General features: G+C 47.7%; 1 protein-coding gene across 1 annotated transcript in view; it reads left to right on the top strand.

The window, feature by feature from the left end:
- pole (polymerase (DNA directed), epsilon) overlaps positions 1-22279 on the top strand; it is a 30035-nt gene extending 7756 nt beyond the window's left edge. Inside the window, exons 15-50 of the mRNA XM_076989790.1 lie at positions 538-651; positions 862-1074; positions 1220-1327; positions 1476-1604; positions 1840-1942; positions 2980-3126; positions 3340-3485; positions 3590-3738; positions 3976-4068; positions 4252-4396; positions 4518-4675; positions 4901-5096; positions 5192-5406; positions 5706-5808; positions 7854-7934; positions 8225-8347; positions 8434-8643; positions 9935-10147; positions 10371-10514; positions 10665-10805; positions 11334-11487; positions 11628-11734; positions 12065-12241; positions 16586-16809; positions 16895-17115; positions 17207-17411; positions 17671-17844; positions 17995-18120; positions 19438-19570; positions 19938-20133; positions 20266-20397; positions 20656-20849; positions 20936-21136; positions 21263-21388; positions 21769-21858; positions 21943-22279. Of these exons, the coding sequence (XP_076845905.1) occupies positions 538-651; positions 862-1074; positions 1220-1327; positions 1476-1604; positions 1840-1942; positions 2980-3126; positions 3340-3485; positions 3590-3738; positions 3976-4068; positions 4252-4396; positions 4518-4675; positions 4901-5096; positions 5192-5406; positions 5706-5808; positions 7854-7934; positions 8225-8347; positions 8434-8643; positions 9935-10147; positions 10371-10514; positions 10665-10805; positions 11334-11487; positions 11628-11734; positions 12065-12241; positions 16586-16809; positions 16895-17115; positions 17207-17411; positions 17671-17844; positions 17995-18120; positions 19438-19570; positions 19938-20133; positions 20266-20397; positions 20656-20849; positions 20936-21136; positions 21263-21388; positions 21769-21858; positions 21943-22044 (5493 nt within the window). The 3' untranslated portion in view covers positions 22045-22279. The remainder of the gene's footprint in view (positions 1-537; positions 652-861; positions 1075-1219; positions 1328-1475; positions 1605-1839; positions 1943-2979; positions 3127-3339; positions 3486-3589; positions 3739-3975; positions 4069-4251; positions 4397-4517; positions 4676-4900; positions 5097-5191; positions 5407-5705; positions 5809-7853; positions 7935-8224; positions 8348-8433; positions 8644-9934; positions 10148-10370; positions 10515-10664; positions 10806-11333; positions 11488-11627; positions 11735-12064; positions 12242-16585; positions 16810-16894; positions 17116-17206; positions 17412-17670; positions 17845-17994; positions 18121-19437; positions 19571-19937; positions 20134-20265; positions 20398-20655; positions 20850-20935; positions 21137-21262; positions 21389-21768; positions 21859-21942) is intronic.
- The last annotated feature ends 312 nt before the right edge of the window (positions 22280-22591 follow it).

Raw genomic sequence — 22591 nt, 5'->3', positions numbered from 1 at the left:
ACCAGTTGTATTGCTAATAAAGGGTTTTATATTTTGTCTAATATTCTCTATTTTATTATCAAACAAATCTATAAATACACTAGTGAGGTTTACTGGAATCTGAGGTTCTGCGCCTGCTTGATTTTTTGTAAGTTTGGAAATAATATTAAAAAGAAATCTAGGATTGTTTTTATTTTTCTCTATCAGTGAGGCTAGGTATGCTGAGCGTACCACCTCCCCTACACGACCCAACACCACCACCCCTACACGACCCAACACCACCACCCCTACACGACCCAAAACCGCCTCCCCTACACGACCCAACACCACCACCCCTACACGACCCAAAACCGCCTCCCCTACACGACCCAAAACCGCCTCCCCTACACGACCCAACACCACCACCCCTACACCCCCACGACCCAACACCACCACCCCTACACCCCCACGACCCAACACCGCCTCCCCTACACGACCCAACACCACCACCCCTACACCCCCACGACCCCCAACGCCAAATCTGATTCATCCTTCCATCATGTTGTTTTCTTCTTCCAGACTTTAGCTACGTACTCTGTGTCGGACGCTGTAGCCACATACTACCTCTATATGAAATACGTCCACCCCTTCATCTTCGCCCTGTGCACCATCATCCCCATGGAGCCAGACGAGGTCTGTGGCCCTCTACACACGTTTGAAACATTTCTTACTAAATAATCTTACTTGGTAAATATATTTTCTAATCTGTTGACCGCTAACTTGAAAGAGGCTCAATCATTGTTTGTATTTTGTGTTCCTGTATTGGAGGGTAATGCTTTGTTTTTCTGTGTGTGTGGCGTGTGTGTGTGTGTGTGGCGTGTTCCTGTGTGTGTGTGCTCCCAGGTGTTGCGTAAGGGTTCAGGAACGCTGTGTGAGGCCTTGTTGATGGTTCAGGCCTTCCACGCCAACATCGTGTTCCCCAACAAGCAGGAGCAGGTCTTCAATAAGCTCACGGATGACGGCCATGTTCTGGACTCTGAGACGTATGTGGGGGGCCACGTGGAGGCCCTGGAATCCGGGGTCTTTCGTAGTGACATCCCCTGTCGTTTTAAAATGGTACGCTCCAGTAACCATGCACATACAGTCTGTTTATGCTTAATGCATCTGTGATCTGAGGAGTTGCTCTAAACCCAAGGCCATGTCCTGGTGTGCCTCTTGTGTATCTTCAGTTTCGTTTCACTATAAATGTTTGTTTTGAAAGAATCCTGCAGCATTTGACGTCCTGCTTCAGAGGGTGGAGAGAACTCTTCGTCACGCAGTTGAGGAAGAGGAGAAGATTCCACTGGAGCAGGTCACAAACTTTAATGAGGTCAGTATGATTTTAATATATTTTTTTATATTATTGTTTGCCAACCACATTAGTAATTATGACAGTATAATATGACTTGTAATAATAATTCCTGATCGGCTTTCCCATTCCCTGTTGTAATCAGTGCTCATCCTTTATTCACACTCAGGTTTGTGATGAGATTAAGAGGAAGTTGATCTCTCTGAAGGAAGTACCCAACAGAATCGAGTGTCCTCTTATTTACCATCTGGATGTGGGGGCCATGTATCCCAACATCATCCTCACCAACAGACTGCAGGTTGGTTTCTCTCCACCAGGAGGCACCAACCCTCTTTCTGTGCGGTCAGTAGACCATACGCCACAGTTTCAGCAACAGATGGATGTAAAATGTTTACTGCCCAATTCCACTGTGGGGAAAATCATGCTGTGTGTGTGTTAGATTTGTTTCTGGAGTATCTGAGCACAGCTCACGGGAGTCTGGTGAACGTTCTCTGACTGGCGTTTCTCTTTCTTTCTGCCCGTGCTGTGTTCAGCCGTCGGCCATGGTGGATGAGGCGGTGTGTGCCGCGTGTGACTTTAACAAGCCTGGAGCGCAGTGCCAGCGCAGGATGGCGTGGCAGTGGAGAGGAGAGATCAGTGAGTGTCCCGCAGACGCCCCGCAGACACCCCTATCCTCACAGACACCCCTATCCTCACAGACGCCCCTATCCTCACAGACGCCCCTATCCTCACAGACGCCCCTATCCTCACAGACGCCCCCTATCCTCACAGACGCCCCCTATCCTCACAGACGCCCCCTATCCTCACAGACGCCCCCTATCCTCACAGACGCCCCTATCCTCACAGACGCCCCTATCCTCACAGACGCCCCCTATCCTCACAGACGCCCCCTATCCTCACAGACACCCCCTATCCTCACAGACACCCCCTATCCTCACAGACACCCCCTATCCTCACAGACACCCCCTATCCTCACAGACACCCCCTATCCTCACAGACACCCCCTATCCTCACAGACGCCCCTATCCTCACAGACGCCCCTATCCTCACAGACGCCCCTATCCTCACAGACGCCCCCTATCCTCACAGACGCCCCCTATCCTCACAGACGCCCCTATCCTCACAGACGCCCCTATCCTCACAGACGCCCCCTATCCTCACAGACGCCCCCTATCCTCACAGACGCCCCCTATCCTCACAGACGCCCCCTATCCTCACAGACGCCCCCTATCCTCACAGACGCCCCCTATCCTCACAGACGCCCCCTATCCTCACAGACGCCCCCTATCCTCACAGACGCCCCCTATCCTCACAGACGCCCCCTATCCTCACAGACGCCCCCTATCCTCACAGACGCCCCCTATCCCCACAGACGCCCCCTATCCTCACAGACGCCCCTATCCCCACAGACGCCCCTATCCTCACAGACGCCCCTATCCCCACAGACGCCCCTATCCCCACAGACGCCCCTATCCCCACAGACGCCCCTATCCCCACAGACGCCCCTATCCCCACAGACGCCCCTATCCCCACAGACGCCCCTATCCCCACAGACGCCCCTATCCTCAGACGCCCCTATCCTCAGACGCCCCCTATACCGTCTGGATGGTGCGTGGCAATCTGATTTCCCATCCACACGTGTGGTGTAACCCCTTTTGTTGTCCCCCCGGAAGTGCCGGCCAGCCGTAGCGAGTTCCACCGCATCCAACAGCAGCTGGAGTCAGAGAAGCTGCCCCCTCTGTTTCCCAACGGGAGGCCGCGGGTCTTCCACGAGCTGGACCGGGAGGAACAGGCTCGCCACGAGAAGAAACGTCTGGCAGGTGGGTGTCACGCTCTCGTCCGTCACCGTGATTCACTGTGACCGTGTCTGTAGAAGGCCGAGCGTTACAGGAGGACGTCTCGGGGGTTCTGCTCGTGAGACTTTGCAGTGGCATTTTTGCTCGTCAGAGTGCCACGTCGTATGTGAGTGGGTTCAGTCTTGGAGACCAGACCAGGGAAGGTGAGACTGTAGTTTGCTTGCACTCTGTCCCCAGACTACTGCAGGAAGGCCTATAAGAAGGTCCACCTGACCAGGCTGGAGGAGAGAGTCACTACCATCTGTCAGAGAGAGAACTCCTTCTACGTCGACACGGTCCGAGCCTTCCGCGATCGTCGCTACGAGTTTAAAGGACTGCACAAGGTGCTGCCCCGAACGACAGGAACCTTCTAGAAAAGCACTTGCTCAACCAGTTTGATTTATACACTAAACGGTTCGTTCTTGTCTGTCGTCTCGTCGGTCTTCAGGTGTGGAAGAAGAAGCTGTCCACGGCTCTGGAGAACGGTGACGCGGCGGAGGTGAAGCGCTGTAAGAACATGGAGATCCTTTACGAGTCTCTACAACTCGCCCACAAGTGCATCCTGAACTCCTTCTATGGCTACGTCATGAGGAAAGGGTGCGTTTCCTAGACAACGAGGTCACACGCCTCACACACTCGCTGCTTCTCTCTCAGCCTTCCCACAGCAGTGCCACTCTGGAAACAGCAAGTATATCCATAACTGGGCCCAGTCAGGACCCCGACATGGCCACTCTCTCAGATGTTTGATTGTGATCTGACAGATGAGTCTTTTGTTTGTTTCATGGCTGTAAATCTGATGTGCCAACGCGTTGTTCGCTGCTTTGGTGTGTGTAGGGCGCGGTGGTACTCCATGGAGATGGCTGGTATTGTGTGTCATACAGGAGCCAACATCATCACCCAGGCCAGGGAGCTGATCGAGCAGATCGGGTGAGGAGCTCCTTGTTCTTGATCTGCCCCCAGAGATGATGTGGTGGGATATTGAACACGTGACGTGTTGCCGTGCTCTTAATTCCATAAGATTATGGTTGGCAGTGTAGACCAGATAGGTGGTGATCCCAGGAGTCTTGAGCGCCACCTTCTGACCGTTTCTCTGCTGTTTTGGTGGTGCAGGAGACCGTTGGAGCTGGACACAGATGGGATCTGGTGTGTGCTCCCCAACACCTTCCCTGAGAACTTTGTCATCAAGTCCTCCAGTGAGAAGAAACCCAAAGTGACCATAAGTTATCCTGGTGCCATGCTCAACATAATGGTGAAGGCAAGTCTCCCCCTCCGGCCCCTCATGGGTATACAACTCAAAATAACTGCTCATGCAGGTGTAGTGCGTTGTGACTTGGTGCGTTGTGGCCATTTCTTCTTTTTGTGGTTCCTGTGCACAGGAGGGTTTCACGAACCATCAGTACCAGGAGCTGGTGGACCCGGCCTCGCTCACCTACGAGACGCGGGCGGAGAACAGCATCTTCTTCGAGGTGGATGGGCCGTACCTGGCCATGATCCTACCTGCCTCAAAAGAAGAGGGCAAAAAGCTGAAGAAAAGGTGAGTAGGCCACACCCCCCAGTCAATGACATCAATATTAATATGATGATGATGATGATGATGATATCATGATAGATACTTTTAGTGTTCATGCAATGGCAGATTAGCTTTACAGTTCATAGCATCTTGGGGAAGGTGTGTGAAGTATGGTTTTGTGTGTGTGTGTGTGTGTGTGTGTGTGTGTGTGTGTGTGTGTGTGTGTGTGTGTATCCCTGACGCTGCCAGGTATGCTGTGTTTAACGAGGACGGCTCTCTGGCCGAGCTGAAGGGCTTCGAGGTGAAGAGGAGGGGTGAGCTTCAGCTCATCAAGATCTTCCAGTCCTCCGTCTTCGAGGCCTTCCTCAAAGGCACCACCCTGGACGAGGTCTACGCCTCCGTCGCCAAAGTGGCCGACTATTGGCTGGATGTGCTCTACAGCAAGGTAACGTGGGAAATGTAGTTTTGTTGCAGCTCGCTGCATCAGGAAAGGTGATTGGTGAGACCGCGAGACCTGATACATAAGCCCCTCCCTCTCAGGCGGCCAACATGCCGGACGCGGAGCTGTTTGAGCTGATCGCGGAGAACCGCTCCATGTCCAGGAGACTGGAGGACTACGGTGAGCAGAAGTCCACCTCCATCAGCACGGCCAAGCGCCTGGCCGAGTTCCTCGGAGACCAGATGGTGAAGGACGCCGGCCTGAGCTGCCGATACGTCATCTCCCGCAAACCAGAGGGCTCGCCCGTTACCGAGAGGTGGGCCTGGGGGCGGGGCTGGGGGTGGGGGTGGGGCTGGGGCGGGGCCTGGGAGGGATGGTCAAGGGGGGTGTGTGTGAGTGTCCTTTAAGGTTTTTGATTACCTCAGCCAATGTTCCAGTAATGACACGATTCAGTGATGTGTGCAGCTTCACCACTCCCACCCAGTAGAGTTTGTGCACATTGAATTGTTTTAATTCCGAATGGTTTGTCATGCGTGTGTGTGTGCGTGTGCGTGTGTGTGTGTGTGTGTGTGTGTGTGCGTGCGTGTGTGTGTTCTTTGTCCTGCTCCTCTGAAGGGCGATTCCTCTAGCCATCTTCCAGGCTGAAGCTGGCGTGAAGAAACACTTCCTACGCAAATGGCTGAAAATGCCCAGCCTGCACGACCTGGACATCCGATCGGTACGTGGAGGTCACCAATAGCTTCACTTACACACTGTGCTGCCTCGCCTTGCACATAATTATTAAGTTTATTTTTATAGCACCTTTCACAAACCCAAGGTCACTTTACATAAACATAGTCATACATAAGAGAGGAGAGTTAGGGAGTATCAGAGAGAGTGGGAGTAGTGAGAGAATAGGAAGGTCTTTACATGAACATGGTCATATATAAGAGAGGAGAGTTAGGGAGTATCAGAGAGAGTGGAAGTAGTGAGAGAATAGGAAGGTCTTTACATGAACATGGTCATATATAAGAGAGGAGAGTTAGGGAGTATCAGTGAGAGTGGGAGTAGTGAGAGAATATGAAGGTCTTTACATGAACATGGTCATATATAAGAGAGTTAGGGAGTATCAGAGAGAGTGGTAGTAGTGAGAATAGGAAGGTCTTTACATGAACATGGTCATATATAAGAGAGGAGAGTTAGGGAGTATCAGAGAGAGTGGAAGTAGTGAGAGAATAGGAAGGTCTTTACATGAACATGGTCATATATAAGAGAGTTAGGGAGTATCAGAGAGAGTGGGAGTAGTGAGAGAATAGGAAGGTCTTTACATGAACATGGTCATATATAAGAGAGGAGAGTTAGGGAGTATCAGTGAGAGTGGGAGTAGTGAGAGAATAGGAAGGTCTTTACATGAACATGGTCATATATAAGAGAGTTAGGGAGTATCAGAGAGAGTGGTAGTAGTGAGAATAGGAAGGTCTTTACATGAACATGGTCATATATAAGAGAGGAGAGTTAGGGAGTATCAGAGAGAGTGGAAGTAGTGAGAGAATAGGAAGGTCTTTACATGAACATGGTCATATATAAGAGAGTTAGGGAGTATCAGAGAGAGTGGGAGTAGTGAGAGAATAGGAAGGTCTTTACATGAACATGGTCATATATAAGAGAGGAGAGTTAGGGAGTATCAGAGAGAGTGGGAGTAGTGAGAGAATATGAAGGTCTTTACATGAACATGGTCATATATAAGAGAGGAGAGTTAGGGAGTATCAGAGAGAGTGGGAGTAGTGAGAGAATAGGAAGGTCTTTACATGAACATGGTCATATATAAGAGAGGAGAGTTAGGGAGTATCAGAGAGAGTGGTAGTAGTGAGAATAGGAAGGTCTTTACATGAACATGGTCATATATAAGAGAGGAGAGTTAGGGAGTATCAGAGAGAGTGGGAGTAGTGAGAGAATATGAAGGTCTTTACATGAACATGGTCATATATAAGAGAGGAGAGTTATGGAGTATCAGAGAGAGTGGTAGTAGTAGTGAGAATAGGAAGGTCTTTACATGAACATGGTCATATATAAGAGAGGAGAGTTAGGGAGTATCAGTGAGAGTGGGAGTAGTGAGAGAATAGGAAGGTCTTTACATGAACATGGTCATATATAAGAGGAGAGTTAGGGAGTATCAGTGAGAGTGGGAGTAGTGAGAGAATAGGAAGGTCTTTACATGAACATGGTCATATATAAGAGGAGAGTTAGGGAGTATCAGTGAGAGTGGGAGTAGTGAGAGAATATGAAGGTCTTTACATGAACATGGTCATATATAAGAGAGGAGAGTTAGGGAGTATCAGTGAGAGTGGGAGTAGTGGGAGAATAGGAAGGTCTTTAGCTGAGCTTTGAAAATAGGAAGAGAGGCAGAGGAGCGAAGAGAGGAAGGTAGAGAGTTCCAGAGAGTGGGGGCAGCAACACTGAAAGATCTGCCACATAGTGGAGAGTCTGTGTGTTGGGATGGTTAATAGACCTGAGTTAGAGGACCTGAGCTGACGCGATGGAACGTGAGGGTGCTACAGGTGTGAGAGGTAGACAGGTGTGAGAGGTAGACAGGTGTGAGGCCATGGAGGGCTTTAAAAGTCATTAAGAGAATTTTGTACCGGATGCGTTCTGAAACCGGGAGCCAGTGAAGTTTATGGAGGATTGGAGTGATATGTTCACATTTTTTAGCTGACACATGACACGTGATTGACTGTGTGTGTGTGTGTGTGTGTGGGTGTGTGGGTGTGGGTGTGTGTGTGTTAGATCCTAGACTGGAGTTACTACATTGAGAGGTTGGGCAGTGCTATACAGAAAATCATCACTATACCTGCAGCCCTGCAGCAGGTGAGTTCACCACTTTACATTATGACTAGGATACTTTGGAAAATAATAACATCAACAAAAATAACCATGTAAACAAACATTTTTTATTTTTAAGATTTTTATTTCAGTGTATGCTAATTCATTTAATTTTGTAAATCAGCTGTCTTTCCTGTTTTGTTTTTCATTGTACAACACCGTGACGTGTGTGTGTGTGTGTGTGTGTGTGTGTGTGTGTGTGTGTGTGTGTGTGTGTGTGTGTGTGTGTGTGTGTGTGTGTGTGTGTGTGTGTGTGTGTGTGTGTGTGTGTTCAGGTGAAGAACCCCGTGCCCAGAGTGCGACATCCAGACTGGCTGCATAAGAAACTTCTGGAAAAGAACGACATCTATAAACAAAAGAAAATTAGCGAGTTATTCACCAGTGAAGGAAAGAGACAGGTACACAACATACACACACATATCTATATATATATCTCCACACACACACAGTGAACACAGAGTCTCTTTGTCTCTCTCTCCATCAGGTTTCCAATCAGGTGCAGGGGTCTGGTGAGACCCCTGATATGGAGGATTTTGGTGTCCCACAGCGCCCCCTGCAGCCTGCTGTTCTCATCAGCACAAAGAGGAAGAGGGTTTCTCAGGGAGAGGACAGCCAGGCAGAGTCTCAGCAGCTGGAACTCACACAGTCCTGGAGAGAGATTCTTGGACCACCGCCACCTATGGGCACAACACGGGTACTACAAGCAGTAATACAACTATCACCTGACGTTTCTACACATGAACCACTGTGTGCCAGTACACAAAACATGATGTCATTTCCTGTTTTCAATGTGCGTTCAAGACCAAGCTCAGAAGCGAGGTTGAACGTTGCTTGTGTGTGTGTGTGTGTGTATGTGTGTGTATGTGTGTGTATGTGTGTGTATGTGTGTATGTGTGTGTGTGTGTGTGTGTGTGTGTGTGGGTGTGTCAGTGTTAATTTCGTTGACGAATAATTTTCGTCATAGTTTTCGTCAACGAACCTTTTTTCATGACGAAAACGAGACGATAACTAAATTAAAACTATACGAAGGGATAAAAACGATGACGAAATTAAAGGACATTTTCGTCAACGAATAAAAACGAGACGAAAATATTGTCCAGCGACGACATTCAATCAGACCTGATTTAGTTTTGTGAAAGGTAGGGATAAGTTAAGAAGAGATCCAACCGTAACTACTTTAGCGTACACGGAGAGGCGGGACAAACCGGGTAACCATCCAATCAGAACTAACGTCTTCACATCGCGCAGAACCCGTTAGGACAAAACCAGCGCGTGAACTGTGGTCACTCATGAAATTAAACTCGAAGTTAACTCGACAATGTCAGCAGGGAGAAAGATGAGCGGCGATATATGGACACATTTCTCCTTTGACTTTGAGAAAAACAAGATGCTGTGTAAACCATGAGGAATGATGATGTCGGGACAAATGAAACGACATCTGCGGGCTATGGCATTGTTTTACGGCGCCCAGTTTTATATAGAATGTAATATGCATTGTTCATAAACTCCATATGTTTTCAGGTAGAGCGGACCTACTGGTCATCAATGTTTTGTTATTGTTATGCTCAATAACTATAAGTTCAGGTCAATAGAGTTGTTTGGAAATTTGTTTTTGTATATATTGCACATACAAAAAATAATATTCTGTAACTGGTTAATAAATGTTTCATTTTGTGCAAGTGTATATAATGACTACTACACCATTTATATTTTAGTCAACTAAATTATTTTGATATTATTCGACTAAATTCCAATGATAATTAGTCGACTAAAACTAGACTAAGACTAAAAACAAATCAATGACTAAATTATGACTAAAACTAAATTACATTTTAGTCAAAAGACTAAGACTAAAACTAAATCCAAAATTGCTGTCAAAATTAACACTGGTGTGTGTGTGTGTGTGTGTGTGTGTGTGTGTGTGTGTGTGTGTGTGTGTGTGTGTATGTGTGTATGTGTGTGTGTGTGTGTGTGTGTGTGTGCAGGAGCAGCGTTTGGTCTGGCTGCGTTACCACAAGAAGAAATGGGAGCTGCAGATTCGACAGAGGAAGGAACGCAGGAAAAGACGGCGCTTGATTGACGGCGGCGCTCAGCCAACCGGAGGCGGCGTAATCCGAGACGGACCAATCACAGGATTGGGCGGTTTCCTGCGGAGGACGGCCCGGACCATCCTGGACATGCCCTGGCAAATAGTGCAGGTGGGCCAACTGACCAGTCAGGTTATCGCTACTTCCTGAAGTAGCCAATCCTGTTTGAGGCATTGTCCCTAATTCACATTTTAGTAAGATGATCCAGAACATGAGGCCCGATCAAGACACTTTTCTAGACACATCGTGGTCTCAAATGCCTCCTCGGTGCATCAGTACACTCACGTTCTGTCGGTGAACTCTCTGGTGTCTGTTGTCTAATCCCGACTCCTAGATTGCAGAGACGACTCACCCAGGTCTGTACAAGCTGTGGGCGGTTATAGGCACAGACCTGCACTGCATGAAACTCAACATCCCACGAGTGTTCTACGTCAATCAGAGAGTTCCCAAACCAGAGGAAGGGCCCACGTGCAAAAAGGTCTCCCCCCAACACACACGCACACACACGCACACACACTCAACGCTCCAATCAGGTGGCTACTTTTACTGACGACTCTTAAGGTCGGCTTATTCAAATCTGGGATTATAAACAGAATGGGATTATCTGAGGAGTTGTTTTGTTGTGCAGGTGAGCCGGATTTTGCCGCGGTCCAGTGTGGTGCATTACCTGTACCAGTACTGCGTGTCGGAGGACATGTATCAGGAACACATCAACGAGATCAACGCAGAGCTCTCGGCCCCAGACATCGAGGGCGTCTACGAGACGCAGGTAACTGGGCGGCGGCTTCTCACACAGAAAAGGGCCTGTTCGTTTCACACAAATCAGTAATCGTCACTTTGGGGCCTAAACGTTTTATTTTCTATAACGTTTGGTGGGTTACACTGCAGACACTTGGCCGGTGCACAGGACCAGAGTGAACAGACTTCATTACTGCCCACCAATCACTGGTGCCCACACTTCCTCCAAGACTTCCTGTTTGCATAATTGCATAATGCATAATTGATTTCTTTATTTGAGATAAGATGAAAAATCATTTAGCTTTCTAAGTGCTGTAGAGATTATGGCGCCCTGATATGAAATAAATGTTTCAGTGTTTATATAAGAAGCTTTAATGTAATCAATGAAGAGGACACTAATGTATCAATTAGCAAAATACAGTTTTGCTGACTTGGATTGAATTTAGGGGTTAATTTAATTTGAAGCATTTGGTGTTCCACCAGGGTTGAAGTGTGTGTGTGTGTGTGTGTGTGTGTGTGTGTGTGTGTGTGTGTGTGTGTGTGTGTGTGTGTCCTGCAGGTGCCGCTGCTGTTCCGTGCACTGGTGCAGCTCGGTTGCGTCTGCATGGTCAACAAGCAGGCGGTACGAGACCTGGCCGGGCGCGAGGCCGACACCTTCGACCTGGAGCACCTGGACATGAGGTCGCTGGCCCAGTTCAGCTACCTGGAGCCAGGTAACCCCGCACCACACACACCTGAGGCCTGCCGGGCTCGTCAGGTGTGGTAAACTAACTGTTCTCCACTGGCAGGTTGGTCATTTCTCGTTTGGTCCTGTAGAGTACTGGAGTGATGATTTGAATGTGTTGTGTTGCAGGCAGCGTGAGACACATCTACCTGTACCACCACAGCCAGGGCCACAAGGCTCTGTTTGGACTCTTCATCCCGTCCCAGCGCAAAGCCAGCGTCTTTGTTCTGGACACGGTGAGGTTCACATTACCATGGCGATCCTCTCCAACTCTTAAAAGCACTGTATTTTTTAGTTGAGAAATATTTTTAATATATTAAATTATAATAATAATGTACCGAATACTGATTTGAGCGATGCTGAATGTTTTTCTGGTATTAATACTATTACTATGAAATTGCTCTTTTATGTGCACTAATGTATCTATTTCACTAGATTAATTTTGTTAATTTATGCATAATCTCGTCTTGGTTCATAATGGCTTCTTTCAGTTTTATGTATAATTTCTGCCAGACCCACACACACCTTCTTCCTTCTCTCCTCTGACTCTCTGCTGCCCCCTGTAGGTTCGGAGCAACCAGATGCCAAACCTGGGTGCGCTGTACGGGGCGGAGCGCGCCGCCCTGCTGGAGAAGACCAGCCAGGACCTGCTGCCCCCAGAGAAACACCAGTTTGAGGTGCGCGCTGAGAACGACGTGAAGGCCATCTACCGGGCCTTACAGCGCATCCTGCTCAGCTATAAGGTAATCCCACGCCCCGTTAGGGTAATCAATCAATCAATCAATCAAATTTTATTTATATAGCGCTTTTTACAACAGTTGTTGTCACAAAGCAGCTTTACAAGTGCCGAGTCCTAGCCCCCAGTGAGCAAGCCAAAGGCGACAGTGGCAAGGAAAAACTCCCTAGTTTTTTGCATGAGGAAGAAACCTTGAGAGGAACCAAGACTCAGGGGGGAACCCATCCTCCTCTGGCCGACACCGGTCACCATGACAACAACAACAATTTAGACAGAAAGAAGAGAAAGAAAAGGAAAAATATGTAATAATGTCCATGATGATGTATGCATCCGGTTAGGCAGGAGGTGGCTGGCTCAGGATGGATCGCTGGTCTCCTCATCTCATTATTCCTCAAACAGGCGGGCAGCCATGTGGAGAAATGAAACAGGGAAAATTAGCTCTGTATGAGGACATATACAGGACAGGTAAAATGATAAACATTTCCGGAGTGTGGCAGCAACTCCGGCATTTAGTTAAATTATTACAGCCTAGCTAAAAAGGCAGAACCAGAAGGTAACATAGGCTTGGGGGCATTCTGAGACAATGGCATCCGTCCACTGCACTGTCAACAAACTTGAGTGACCACGAGCGGTGACAGGACGACAGCACCAGCGCCCCAGTCTACCATAAAACCCTTCGTCTATGAACCCCTGGATCTGTACTTTTATCTAAGGGGGGATATTAATTATCAAACGCTAAACTAAATAAGTGGGTTTTCAACCTAGACTTAAAGATTGTGACTGTGTCGGAGTCCCGGACGCATTTAGGAAGATTATTCCAAAGCTGGGGGGCCTTACAAGAAAAGGCTCTTCCCCCTGCTGTTACCTTATTAATTTTTGGAACTAATAAAAGACCAGCACCCTGTGATCTTAGTGGGCGTGGGGGTTCGTAATAGGAAATAAGTTCCTGAAGGTACTCAGGAGCAAGCCCATGCAATGCTTTATAAGTTAATAAAAGAATTTTAAAGTCAATACGGAATTTAACTGGGAGCCAATGCAGGGCTGATAGGACTGGACTGATATGCTGAAATTTTCTAGTTCTGGTCAGAACCCTGGCTGCGGCATTTTGAACTATTTGAAGTTTATTTAGATTCCTATTTGAACATCCTGACAGTAGTGCATTGCAGTAGTCTAATCTAGAGCTAACAAAGGCGTGCACCAATTTTTCCGCATCATCCTGTGATAATGCATTTCTTAATTTAGCAATGTTACGGAGATGTAGAAAAGCTATCCTAGTAGTATTATCTATGTATTTATCAAATGATAGGTCAGAGTCGAGTATGACGCCTAGGTTTTTGGCTACTGTGCCAGGTGTAATGGGGTAGCCTGCGAGATTAAGCATTAGATCTGGAATTTTCTGTTTTGAGGCCTTAGGGCCCAGAAGAAGAACTTCTGTTTTGTCCTCATTTAATTGTAGGAAGTTTAGAGACATCCAGCATTTAATATCTCTTACACAGGCCTCAATTTTTCTTAAACTGAGTTTGTCATCAGGTTTGGCTGATATGTAAAGTTGAGTGTCATCCGCATAGCAGTGAAAATTGACACCATGTTTGTTTATAACTGTGCCCAATGGTAGCATATATAATGTAAATAATAGTGGTCCTAGAATGGAGCCTTGCGGGACCCCATATTTAACTTTTGTACATTTGGATGAAATATTATTGAGCTCTACAAACTGATAGCGATTTGTTAAGTAAGAATGAAACCATGAAAGGGCTGTGCCAGAGACTCCAACCCAGCGTTCTAACCTTTCTAGCAAGATCCTATGATCAATTGTGTCGAAAGCTGCACTAAGATCAAGAAGCACTAACAGCGATACATAACCTTGATCTGAAGCAAGGAGGAGGTCATTTGTTACTTTAACTAATGCTGTTTCAGTACTGTGATGGGGCCTAAAACCAGATTGGAACTTTTCAAATATGTGATGCCTATGCAGATATAGGCATAATTGCTGGGCAACAGCTTTTTCTATGATCTTAGATATAAATGATGTGTTTGAAATGGGTCTATAATTAGATAGTACAGTAGGATCAAGATTTGGTTTCTTAATCAGAGGTTTAATAACTGCTAATTTACATGATTTGGGCATGTGACCTATTGTAATGGATGAGTTAACTATAGTTAGAAGAGGTTCAGTTACCGCTGGTAATACCTCTTTTAATAACTTTGATGGAACCGAGTCTAGTGTGCAGGTAGCACAATTTAAGGAATAAATTATTTTCTCTAATTCTGATTGTGGGAGTGGATGAAAAGCATCAAGTTTTTCTCCCAGTATGCGATTTAAATCGATGTCAACCAAACCAGATGACATACCAGTTGTATTGCTAATAAAAGGTTTTATATTTTGTCTAATATTCTCTATTTTGTTATCAAAAAAATCTATAAATACATTACTAGTGAGGTCTACTGGAATCTGAGGTTCTGTGCCTGCTTGATTTTTTGTAAGTTTGGAAATAGTATTAAAAAGAAATCTAGGATTGTTTTTATTTTTCTCTATCAGTGAGGCTAGGTATGCTGAGCGTGCTTTAGCGAGTGCCCGTTTGTAGTCAATGATGCTATCCTTCCAGGCACAGTAGAATACTTCCAACTTAGTAGATCGCCATTTACGCTCTAATTTACGTGCTATTTGTTTTAAGTTTCTAGTTTGGTCAGTGTACCACGGAGCGAGTTTTTTAGATCTAGTCTTTTTATATTTGAGTGGAGCTACTATGTCTAGAGCTGATCTGCAGGTATTCTCTATGCAGTTGGTTAGACTATCTAACTCTCCTGGATAGGATGGCGAGTGGGCTAGAGCAGTTAAATCAGGGAGGGCTTCAATAAACTGTGTTGCTGTTAATGAATTTATCGAGCGCTTTATACACTGCCGAGGAGACGGGCGGGTATTTATGTTAAGATGAATCTCAAATTTGACTAAATAGTGATCAGAGATAGCTACGGTTTGCGGGAGTATATTTATATTATCTACGTCAATACCCAACGTTAAGATTAAATCTAGGGTATGATTTTGATAGTGTGTGGGTCCTACAACGTTTTGTGTAATGCCAACAGAGTTCAATATAGAAGTAAAAGCCCTTGTCAGTGGATCCTCCGCATTATCAAAATGTATGTTAAAGTCTCCTACCATTATTATTTTGTCACTACTAACTGCTAAATTTGCTGTAAAATCTGTGAAATCTTTTAAGAAATCTGAGTAAGGCCCTGGTGGTCTATATACATTTGTTAGGGAAAATGAACTTTTATTTTCAGATGGACTAGTTACATTAATAGACAGCATCTCAAATGAATTAAAGATATCCAAGTATTTCTGATGAATTTCTAAACAATCACGATATATTATACATATTCCTCCTCCTCTGCCTGACAATCTAGGTTTATGTATATAACTATATCCCACAGGAGTGGCTTCGTTTAGAGATAAATAGTCACCAGATTGAATCCACGTTTCAGTTAGACATAGAATATCAATTTTCTGGTCAGTTATAAGTTCATTCATAAAAACTGCTTTAGAGTTGAGTGATCAAATATTAATTAATCCAATTTTCAGATCAGTCATATAGGTAATAATTGGATGTGAAGTTTGAATATTAGTTAAAAACTTAGGACGGACTATTTTCTTATGATTTAATTTAACCCGGGGCACAGACACAGTCTCAATCCTATGGGATCTTGGTGACGTCTCTAAGCAACTCGCAGACAGGTTTAGCCCGTTAGTCTGCGGCCTGGTCGCCACCCTGGTTAGTCAGCAGCTCCTAGTGCTACACTGCCCACTAACTAACAGACTACGGGCTATGCTGCAAGATAACAGGGCAGCGCCATCCCGGGTGGGGTGGACACCGTCCCTGCCTAAAAGACCAGGCTTGCCCTTGAACTCTTTCCAATTATTAATAAAGCCCACTTGATTTTCGGAGCACCACTTGGACATCCAGCGGTTTAGCGACGTGAGCCTGCTGTACTGCTCATCACCGCGCCGCATTGGGATGGGGCCAGAGCAGATTACGGCATCGGACATCGTCTGGGCTAATTTAACCACCTCTTTAACATTAGCCTTAGTCACCTCTGACTGCCGCAGACGTATATCGTTGGCCCTACATGAATCACTATCCTAGAGAATCGTTTATGGGCTAACAGTCTAAGGTTGCCACTAATGTCCGGCGCTCTGGCTCCCGGTAAACAGCTGACTGTAACCGCCGTTATCCCACGCCCCGTTAGGGTAATCCCACGCCCCATAAAGGTGTGCATGTGTGTTCTGAATGTGTGTGTTTGTGTGTGTGTGTGTGTGTGTGTGTGTGTGTGTGTGTGTGTGTGTGTGTAGGGGGAGAAGCGAGGCCCCACCCTCATCGCGGTGCAGTCTAACGTGGACGTGCGTCGGCTGGCGGTGGGCGTGAGCGTGTTGGAGGAGTTCCCCGTGGTGCCGGTCCACGTGACGGACGACGTCAGCTACAGCGTGCTGGATTGGCAGCGTCACGGGGCACGTCGCATGATCAAACACTACCTCAACCTGGACAGCTGCCTCTCACAGGCCTTCGACATGGCTCGGTATGCCACGCCCCTCCTCGCACCACCTTTTCCCCTCCCCCTTCCGCCTGGCCGTCCTGTGCCTGACCTGGCTCCGCCCACGCAGGTATTACCACCTGCCCGTGGGGAACCTGCCCGAGGACGTCTCCATCTTCGGGTCGGACCTGTTCCTGGCACGACACCTGCGCAGACACAACCACCTGATGTGGCTGTCGCCCACGGCCAGGCCCGACCTGGGCGGGAAAGAGGCAGACGACAGCCGTCTGGTGACGGAGGGCGAGGAGCGCGTGGCCGTGGAGATCAACGCTCAGGGCTGCTACTCCACAGGTGAGTGCACCTGTCCGCCCAGCGCCGCCCCCTACTGGCCTGGAGTCAAACGGAGGTGGAATGTGTTTTTGTTTGGGTCTTTTCCCCCCAGTGTGTGTGGAGCTGGATATTCAGAGTTTGGCGGTAAACACCATCCTGCAGTCTCAGCATGTTAACGACATGGAGGGCGGGGCCAGTGTGGGCGTGAGCTTTGATGTCATCCAGCACGCATCACTGGAGGAAATGATGTCGGGCAATCAGGGAACACAAACGCTAGCCAGCTACGACGAAACCGCTCTGTGCTCCAACACGTTCAGGTGTGTGTGTGTGTGTGTGTGTGTGTGTGTGTGTGTGTGTGTGTTGGTCTTTTAACATTTGATAAGATGTTTATCCATTCTAGAAATACATTTATTTATTTATTTTGTTTTATTTTAGTTCATAAATATCATACAGAACTGGTCCAGCTCCAAACGGGTTACCAAAGGTGTGTGTGTGTGTGTGTGTGTGTGTGTGTGTGTGTGTGTGTGTGTGTGTGTGTGTGCGCGCGTGCGCGTGCGTATGCGTGTGTGTGTGCAGGATCCTGAAGAGCATGGTGGTGGGATGGGTGCGTGAGATCACCCAGTACCACAACGTCTACGCTGATAACCAGGTGGTTCACTTCTACCGCTGGCTCCGCTCACCCAGCTCGCTGCTGTACGACCCAGCGCTGCACCGCACGCTGCTCAACATGATGAAGAAGCTCTTCCTGCAGTGAGTGACAGCCTGGCCACGCCCCTTTCCCCACCCATAGATTTGCATATACTTAATCTGTTCCCGGGTAGGTCTGTTGCAGCCTCTTATTAGCCGCACTAATAATAATAATTTTCTTTCTCTCTTTCTCTCTCTCTCTCTCTCTCACAGATTGGTGGCAGAGTTTAAGCGTCTGGGCTCCTCTGTGGTCTACGGGAACTTCAACCGGATCATCCTGAGTACCAAGAAGCGGCGCATAGATGATGCCATCGCGTATGTGGAGTACATCACCAACAGGTCTGAGCCCAGAACACACACTCTCTCTCTCTCTCTACACACACTGAGGCTCTCACTCTAGATGTCGTTCCCCTGGAGCGGTATGGTGGTGCAGTTCGCACTACCTTTGATAGTGAGAGGACTTTTATTAGGGATGCACCGAAATGAAAATTCTTAGCCAAAATCGAAAATGAGGAAACCAAGGCCGAAAACCGAAACACCGAAACGCATTACGCCAATTATTAGTAACATTGGATTTATGGCTAACCTCACTAAAATCAAGGCATTGCTATTCAAAGAATAAATCAACTACAAAATTTGATTTGTAAATATTTATTTAGCACTGACATTACAGTAATGAATATTATAAAATAAAATGAGTGGTGGGCCGTTAACGGCGATAACGCTGACAACGGCCGACAACTAATTAAATTTAACTCGCTTGCAGACTGTTTTTATCTGAGAGGATAAATAAATGTATTTTATACGATTTAAATTTAATTATAACTGACTGGCCTGAAAGATAAATATAAATTCTCTCATAAAAACATGATGTGAGTTGCAACAACATTAAACAGCTCAGGTAAACACACTTCTGAGAAATGTCGTCTGCTCGGCAAAACATAACGGGGCTCAATGTGCTCTATTAGCCTACGAAATCCCACATCCTCTACGACAGAGAACGGCTGATCGTCTAAGGCGACGAGTTCCATAATTTTTGGTGTAATGTCCTTTGCCTTGGCGCCATCACTGGAAAACTTTTTTGCTAGCTTTATCCAAATAAACACGTGCAGGTGGCGATTTTTGCGTGCGTCATCACAACACATTGTTTCGGCTGTGTTGTTTCGGTGATGAAAGTATTTCGGCCGAAAACCGAAAATGCACATTTAAGCCATTTTGGCCGAAAATTTTCGGTGGCCGAATTTTCGGTGCATCCCTAACTTTTATCATAAGGTTTTAGTGAGACACTGCTATTCATTGCTGCAACCTTCATCACCGTGTTCTAGAGCAGATCCCTGTGATGTTGCGAGGAGACTGTCGGAGCAGAGCAGGGCTGTGTGATGTTGAGATGTTGGGCCGTGTGATGTTGAGATGTTGGGCCGTGTCATGTTGAGATGTTGGGCCGTGTCATGTTGAGATGTTGGGCCGTGTCATGTTGAGATGTTGGGCCGTGTCATGTTGAGATGTTGGGCCGTGTGATGATGAGAGTGATGTTGAGATGTTGGGCCGTGTCATGTTGAGATGTCGGGCCGTGTCATGTTGAGATGTTGGGCCGTGTCATGTTGAGATGTTGGGCCGTGTGTAATCTCTGCTCTCTGTTGCTGCTCTCCTCACCAGCATCCACACACGGGAGATCTTCCACTCTCTGTCCATCACCTTCTCCCGCTGCTGGGAGTCCCTGCTGTGGATGGATCCCTCCAACTATGGGGGCGTGAAGGGGAAGGTTCCTCCCGGCATGCTGTACGGAGAGGTACGACACCACCAGCTCACCCTGCCCTCTGGACCGCGAGGATCGTTAGTAATAGTGAATGTTTTGGCCATTTCGGCTCTGTGCTCTAGTACGTTTTGTTTGAATTAGTAACGGTGGTGTTGCAGGGTCTCTGTTTGAGAGGCTCTCACTTTTAGGAGTCAAAAGTAACTGGACAGGTGGAAGACTAATGCTCACCGCATCTTTAGTCCACACAGAAAAAGATTTATCTCTAGCTCTCTGACAGCCGGGTTTGGGTTACGGGTTGGGTTTGGGTTGGGATTAGCATATTTGGGATTACGTAAAACCCACTCGTGATCTGGGGTTCTTTCTTCCATCTCTGAACGCGAAACAACGGGGGGATGAACAGAATGACGAAAAGACGAGGAAAGAAAAGAAGGAAGGGGAGGATGAGGGCAGTGATAACGATGAGGAGGAGGAGGAAGAGGAGGAGCGAGGTGGAGATGAAGCTGACGTTGAGAACCTGATTGAGAGCAACTGGAACATCATGCAGCATCTCCCTCAGACGGCGTCGTGTCAGAAGTACTTCCTCATGATCATCTCAGGTGCTTCATGTAGTGTGTGTGTGTGTGTGTGTGTGTGTGTGTGTGTGTGTGTGTGTGTGTGTGTTTTAAATGGCCACGTCCTCGTTGGTGGACGACCACTCTTAACAGACTACCATACATGTTCCCCAACAGCTTACATAGCTGCTGTGTATCACAGCATGAGGGAGGAGCTTAGGCGGAATGCTCCTGGAGCCACGCCCATAAAAAGGCGGGGTGGGAGCCAAGCAACCCAACAGCCTGCTGGTGATGTCAGTGCACTTCCTGGTAAAAGGACCCACCCTTTTTCTGTGTGCATATCTCATCATGATTAGTAATATAAAATATCAACTATTAAACCAAGAGCAGAGAACATTTTAAACACAAATTTGTTCAGTTTTGTTTCATGTAGGGTTGTCCCGATCCGATATTTGGATCGGATCGGCCGCCGATATTAGCAAAAAATGCGTATCGGTATCGGATCGGAAGTTCAAAAAGCTGGATCGGGACATCCCTAGTTTCATGTGTTCCTCTGTGTTCCTGCAGGCATGATTGCGTTCTCTCAGGAGTACGTATCCACTGAACTCACCCAGAACGTCTTCACCATCACACAGAAGATCCAGAAGAAGGTGTCGGGAAGTCGCAGCACCAGCCTGCCCTCGGAGATGTTCCCCGTGCTGCCGGGGTCACACCTGCCCCTCAACAACCCCGCCCTGGAGTTCATCAAATACGTCTGCCAGGTGGGAGCGTGGGCCTCTGGGGCGTGACCACGGGCGTGCAGAAGGGGCGTGTGTGAGAGCGCTGTGTGTCTGTGCTGGGTTGCCAGGTCCTCTCTCTGGATGCCAACATCACGAACCAGGTGAATAAGCTAAAGCGTGATCTCCTGCGTCTCGTGGACGTGGGCGAGTTCTCGGAGGAGGCCCAGTTCCGTGACCCCTGCAACTCGTACGTCCTGCCAGAGGTCATCTGCCACCACTGCAACTTCTGTCGTGACCTTGACCTTTGCAAGGACCCGTCAGTAGCCCAGGTCAGAACCCACCACTTTGTGTACTGCATCATGCCAAACGTGATTACTCTCCTACTGCCGCTGGTCCAGCAGGGCGGCGCTGTGCTAACTCCAGCCCGTTTAGCTGACCTTCTTCCTCTCCACCAGGACGGGTCGGTCCTGCCCCAGTGGTTCTGTTCCAACTGCCACGCCCAGTACGACACGGATGCGGTGGAGGCCAGCCTCGTGGAGGCCCTGCGCAAGAAACTGATGAGCTACACGCTGCAGGACTTGGTGAGGGCAGCGTGGAGGCTGGGTGGAGGCTGGGTGGAGGCGGGGCGAGGCTGGGTGGAGGCGGGGCGGAGCGGAGGTGGGGTGGAGGCGGGGCGGAGGCTGGGCGGAGGCGGGGTGTCTCAGGATCACACTGTATGTGATTACATGGGTGTGCAGCCACTCTCAGCGTAGACACACACACTCTGGGTAGAGTTTCATACACTCACTGAAGCAGCCGCTGTGAAATGGGGGGGATTTTGTTACCGGACATTAAGGGTTTACGGGGAAGTGTTTCAGTTGGGGGGAGGGGGGGGGGTCTGGGTTCGTCCTGGACGACCGTGTGCGCGTCGGTGAGACTGAGCGTGTGGACAGATTGTCTGTTAACTTTGATCCGATTGCAGGACTGCAGTAAATGCAGAGGGGTGAAGGAGGCCAACATGCCCGTCTACTGCAGCTGTGCCGGAGACTTCCAGCTCACCTTCACCACAAAGGTGTGCGCTGCTCTCCCCGCGTGGTGCTGTGGCCTGCAGGGGGCGCTAGACCTGCACTCATCGGGCTCTCTGTTCTCTCCTCAGAGCTTCTTGGAGCAGGTGGGCATCTTCCAGAGCATTGCTGCCCACTACAAGATGAACTTCCTGCTGGAGACCATCAACTGGATCCTGAGCATGAGCACGTAGTGTGTGTGTGTGTGTGTGTGTGTGTGTGTTATATTTCCATTGTACCTATTTTATGATTGTCATGTTGGAAGATGTATAAATCTTAAACTAGCATCACTTTCTATACACATTTTATTTTAGGATCTTAGGGACACAAATGTATAGCTAAATAGTAATTACTGCCAATGTGTGTTGTATTCGATTTAAATATTTTTGTACTTGAACACAAAATAAATCAGTGATTTTAGACTAGTAAGATTTTCCAGGGAAAGACTGATCTGGGTTCCATAGTCCTCTGACATTACTGAGAGGATGTTCCTCGTCAACAGATCACTGTTTTGTCTCATGTACAGTAAGTGGTTATATAATACCCTTCTGTTACATTTAGGGCCTATACCTCTACAGTATTGTCATCTCCTCTCTCTCTGGATTGTTCCATTGCTGGAGACGGGCGGCAGTATCCAGTCAGGCCGTCCCATTCTCACACTGAGCTCCAATTTAAAGTGTCTTTTCAGTTCTAAAGGGGGTGTGGTCTCTTTCTATTCAAGGAATCAATGTGAAACATTCA

Source organism: Brachyhypopomus gauderio, unplaced genomic scaffold (genome assembly GCF_052324685.1).
Source record: "Brachyhypopomus gauderio isolate BG-103 unplaced genomic scaffold, BGAUD_0.2 sc71, whole genome shotgun sequence".
In the NCBI taxonomy this organism is placed as follows: domain Eukaryota; kingdom Metazoa; phylum Chordata; class Actinopteri; order Gymnotiformes; family Hypopomidae; genus Brachyhypopomus; species Brachyhypopomus gauderio.
The sequence above is the reverse complement of the archived record's forward strand: the minus strand, read 5'-3'. Positions and strand labels throughout refer to the sequence as shown.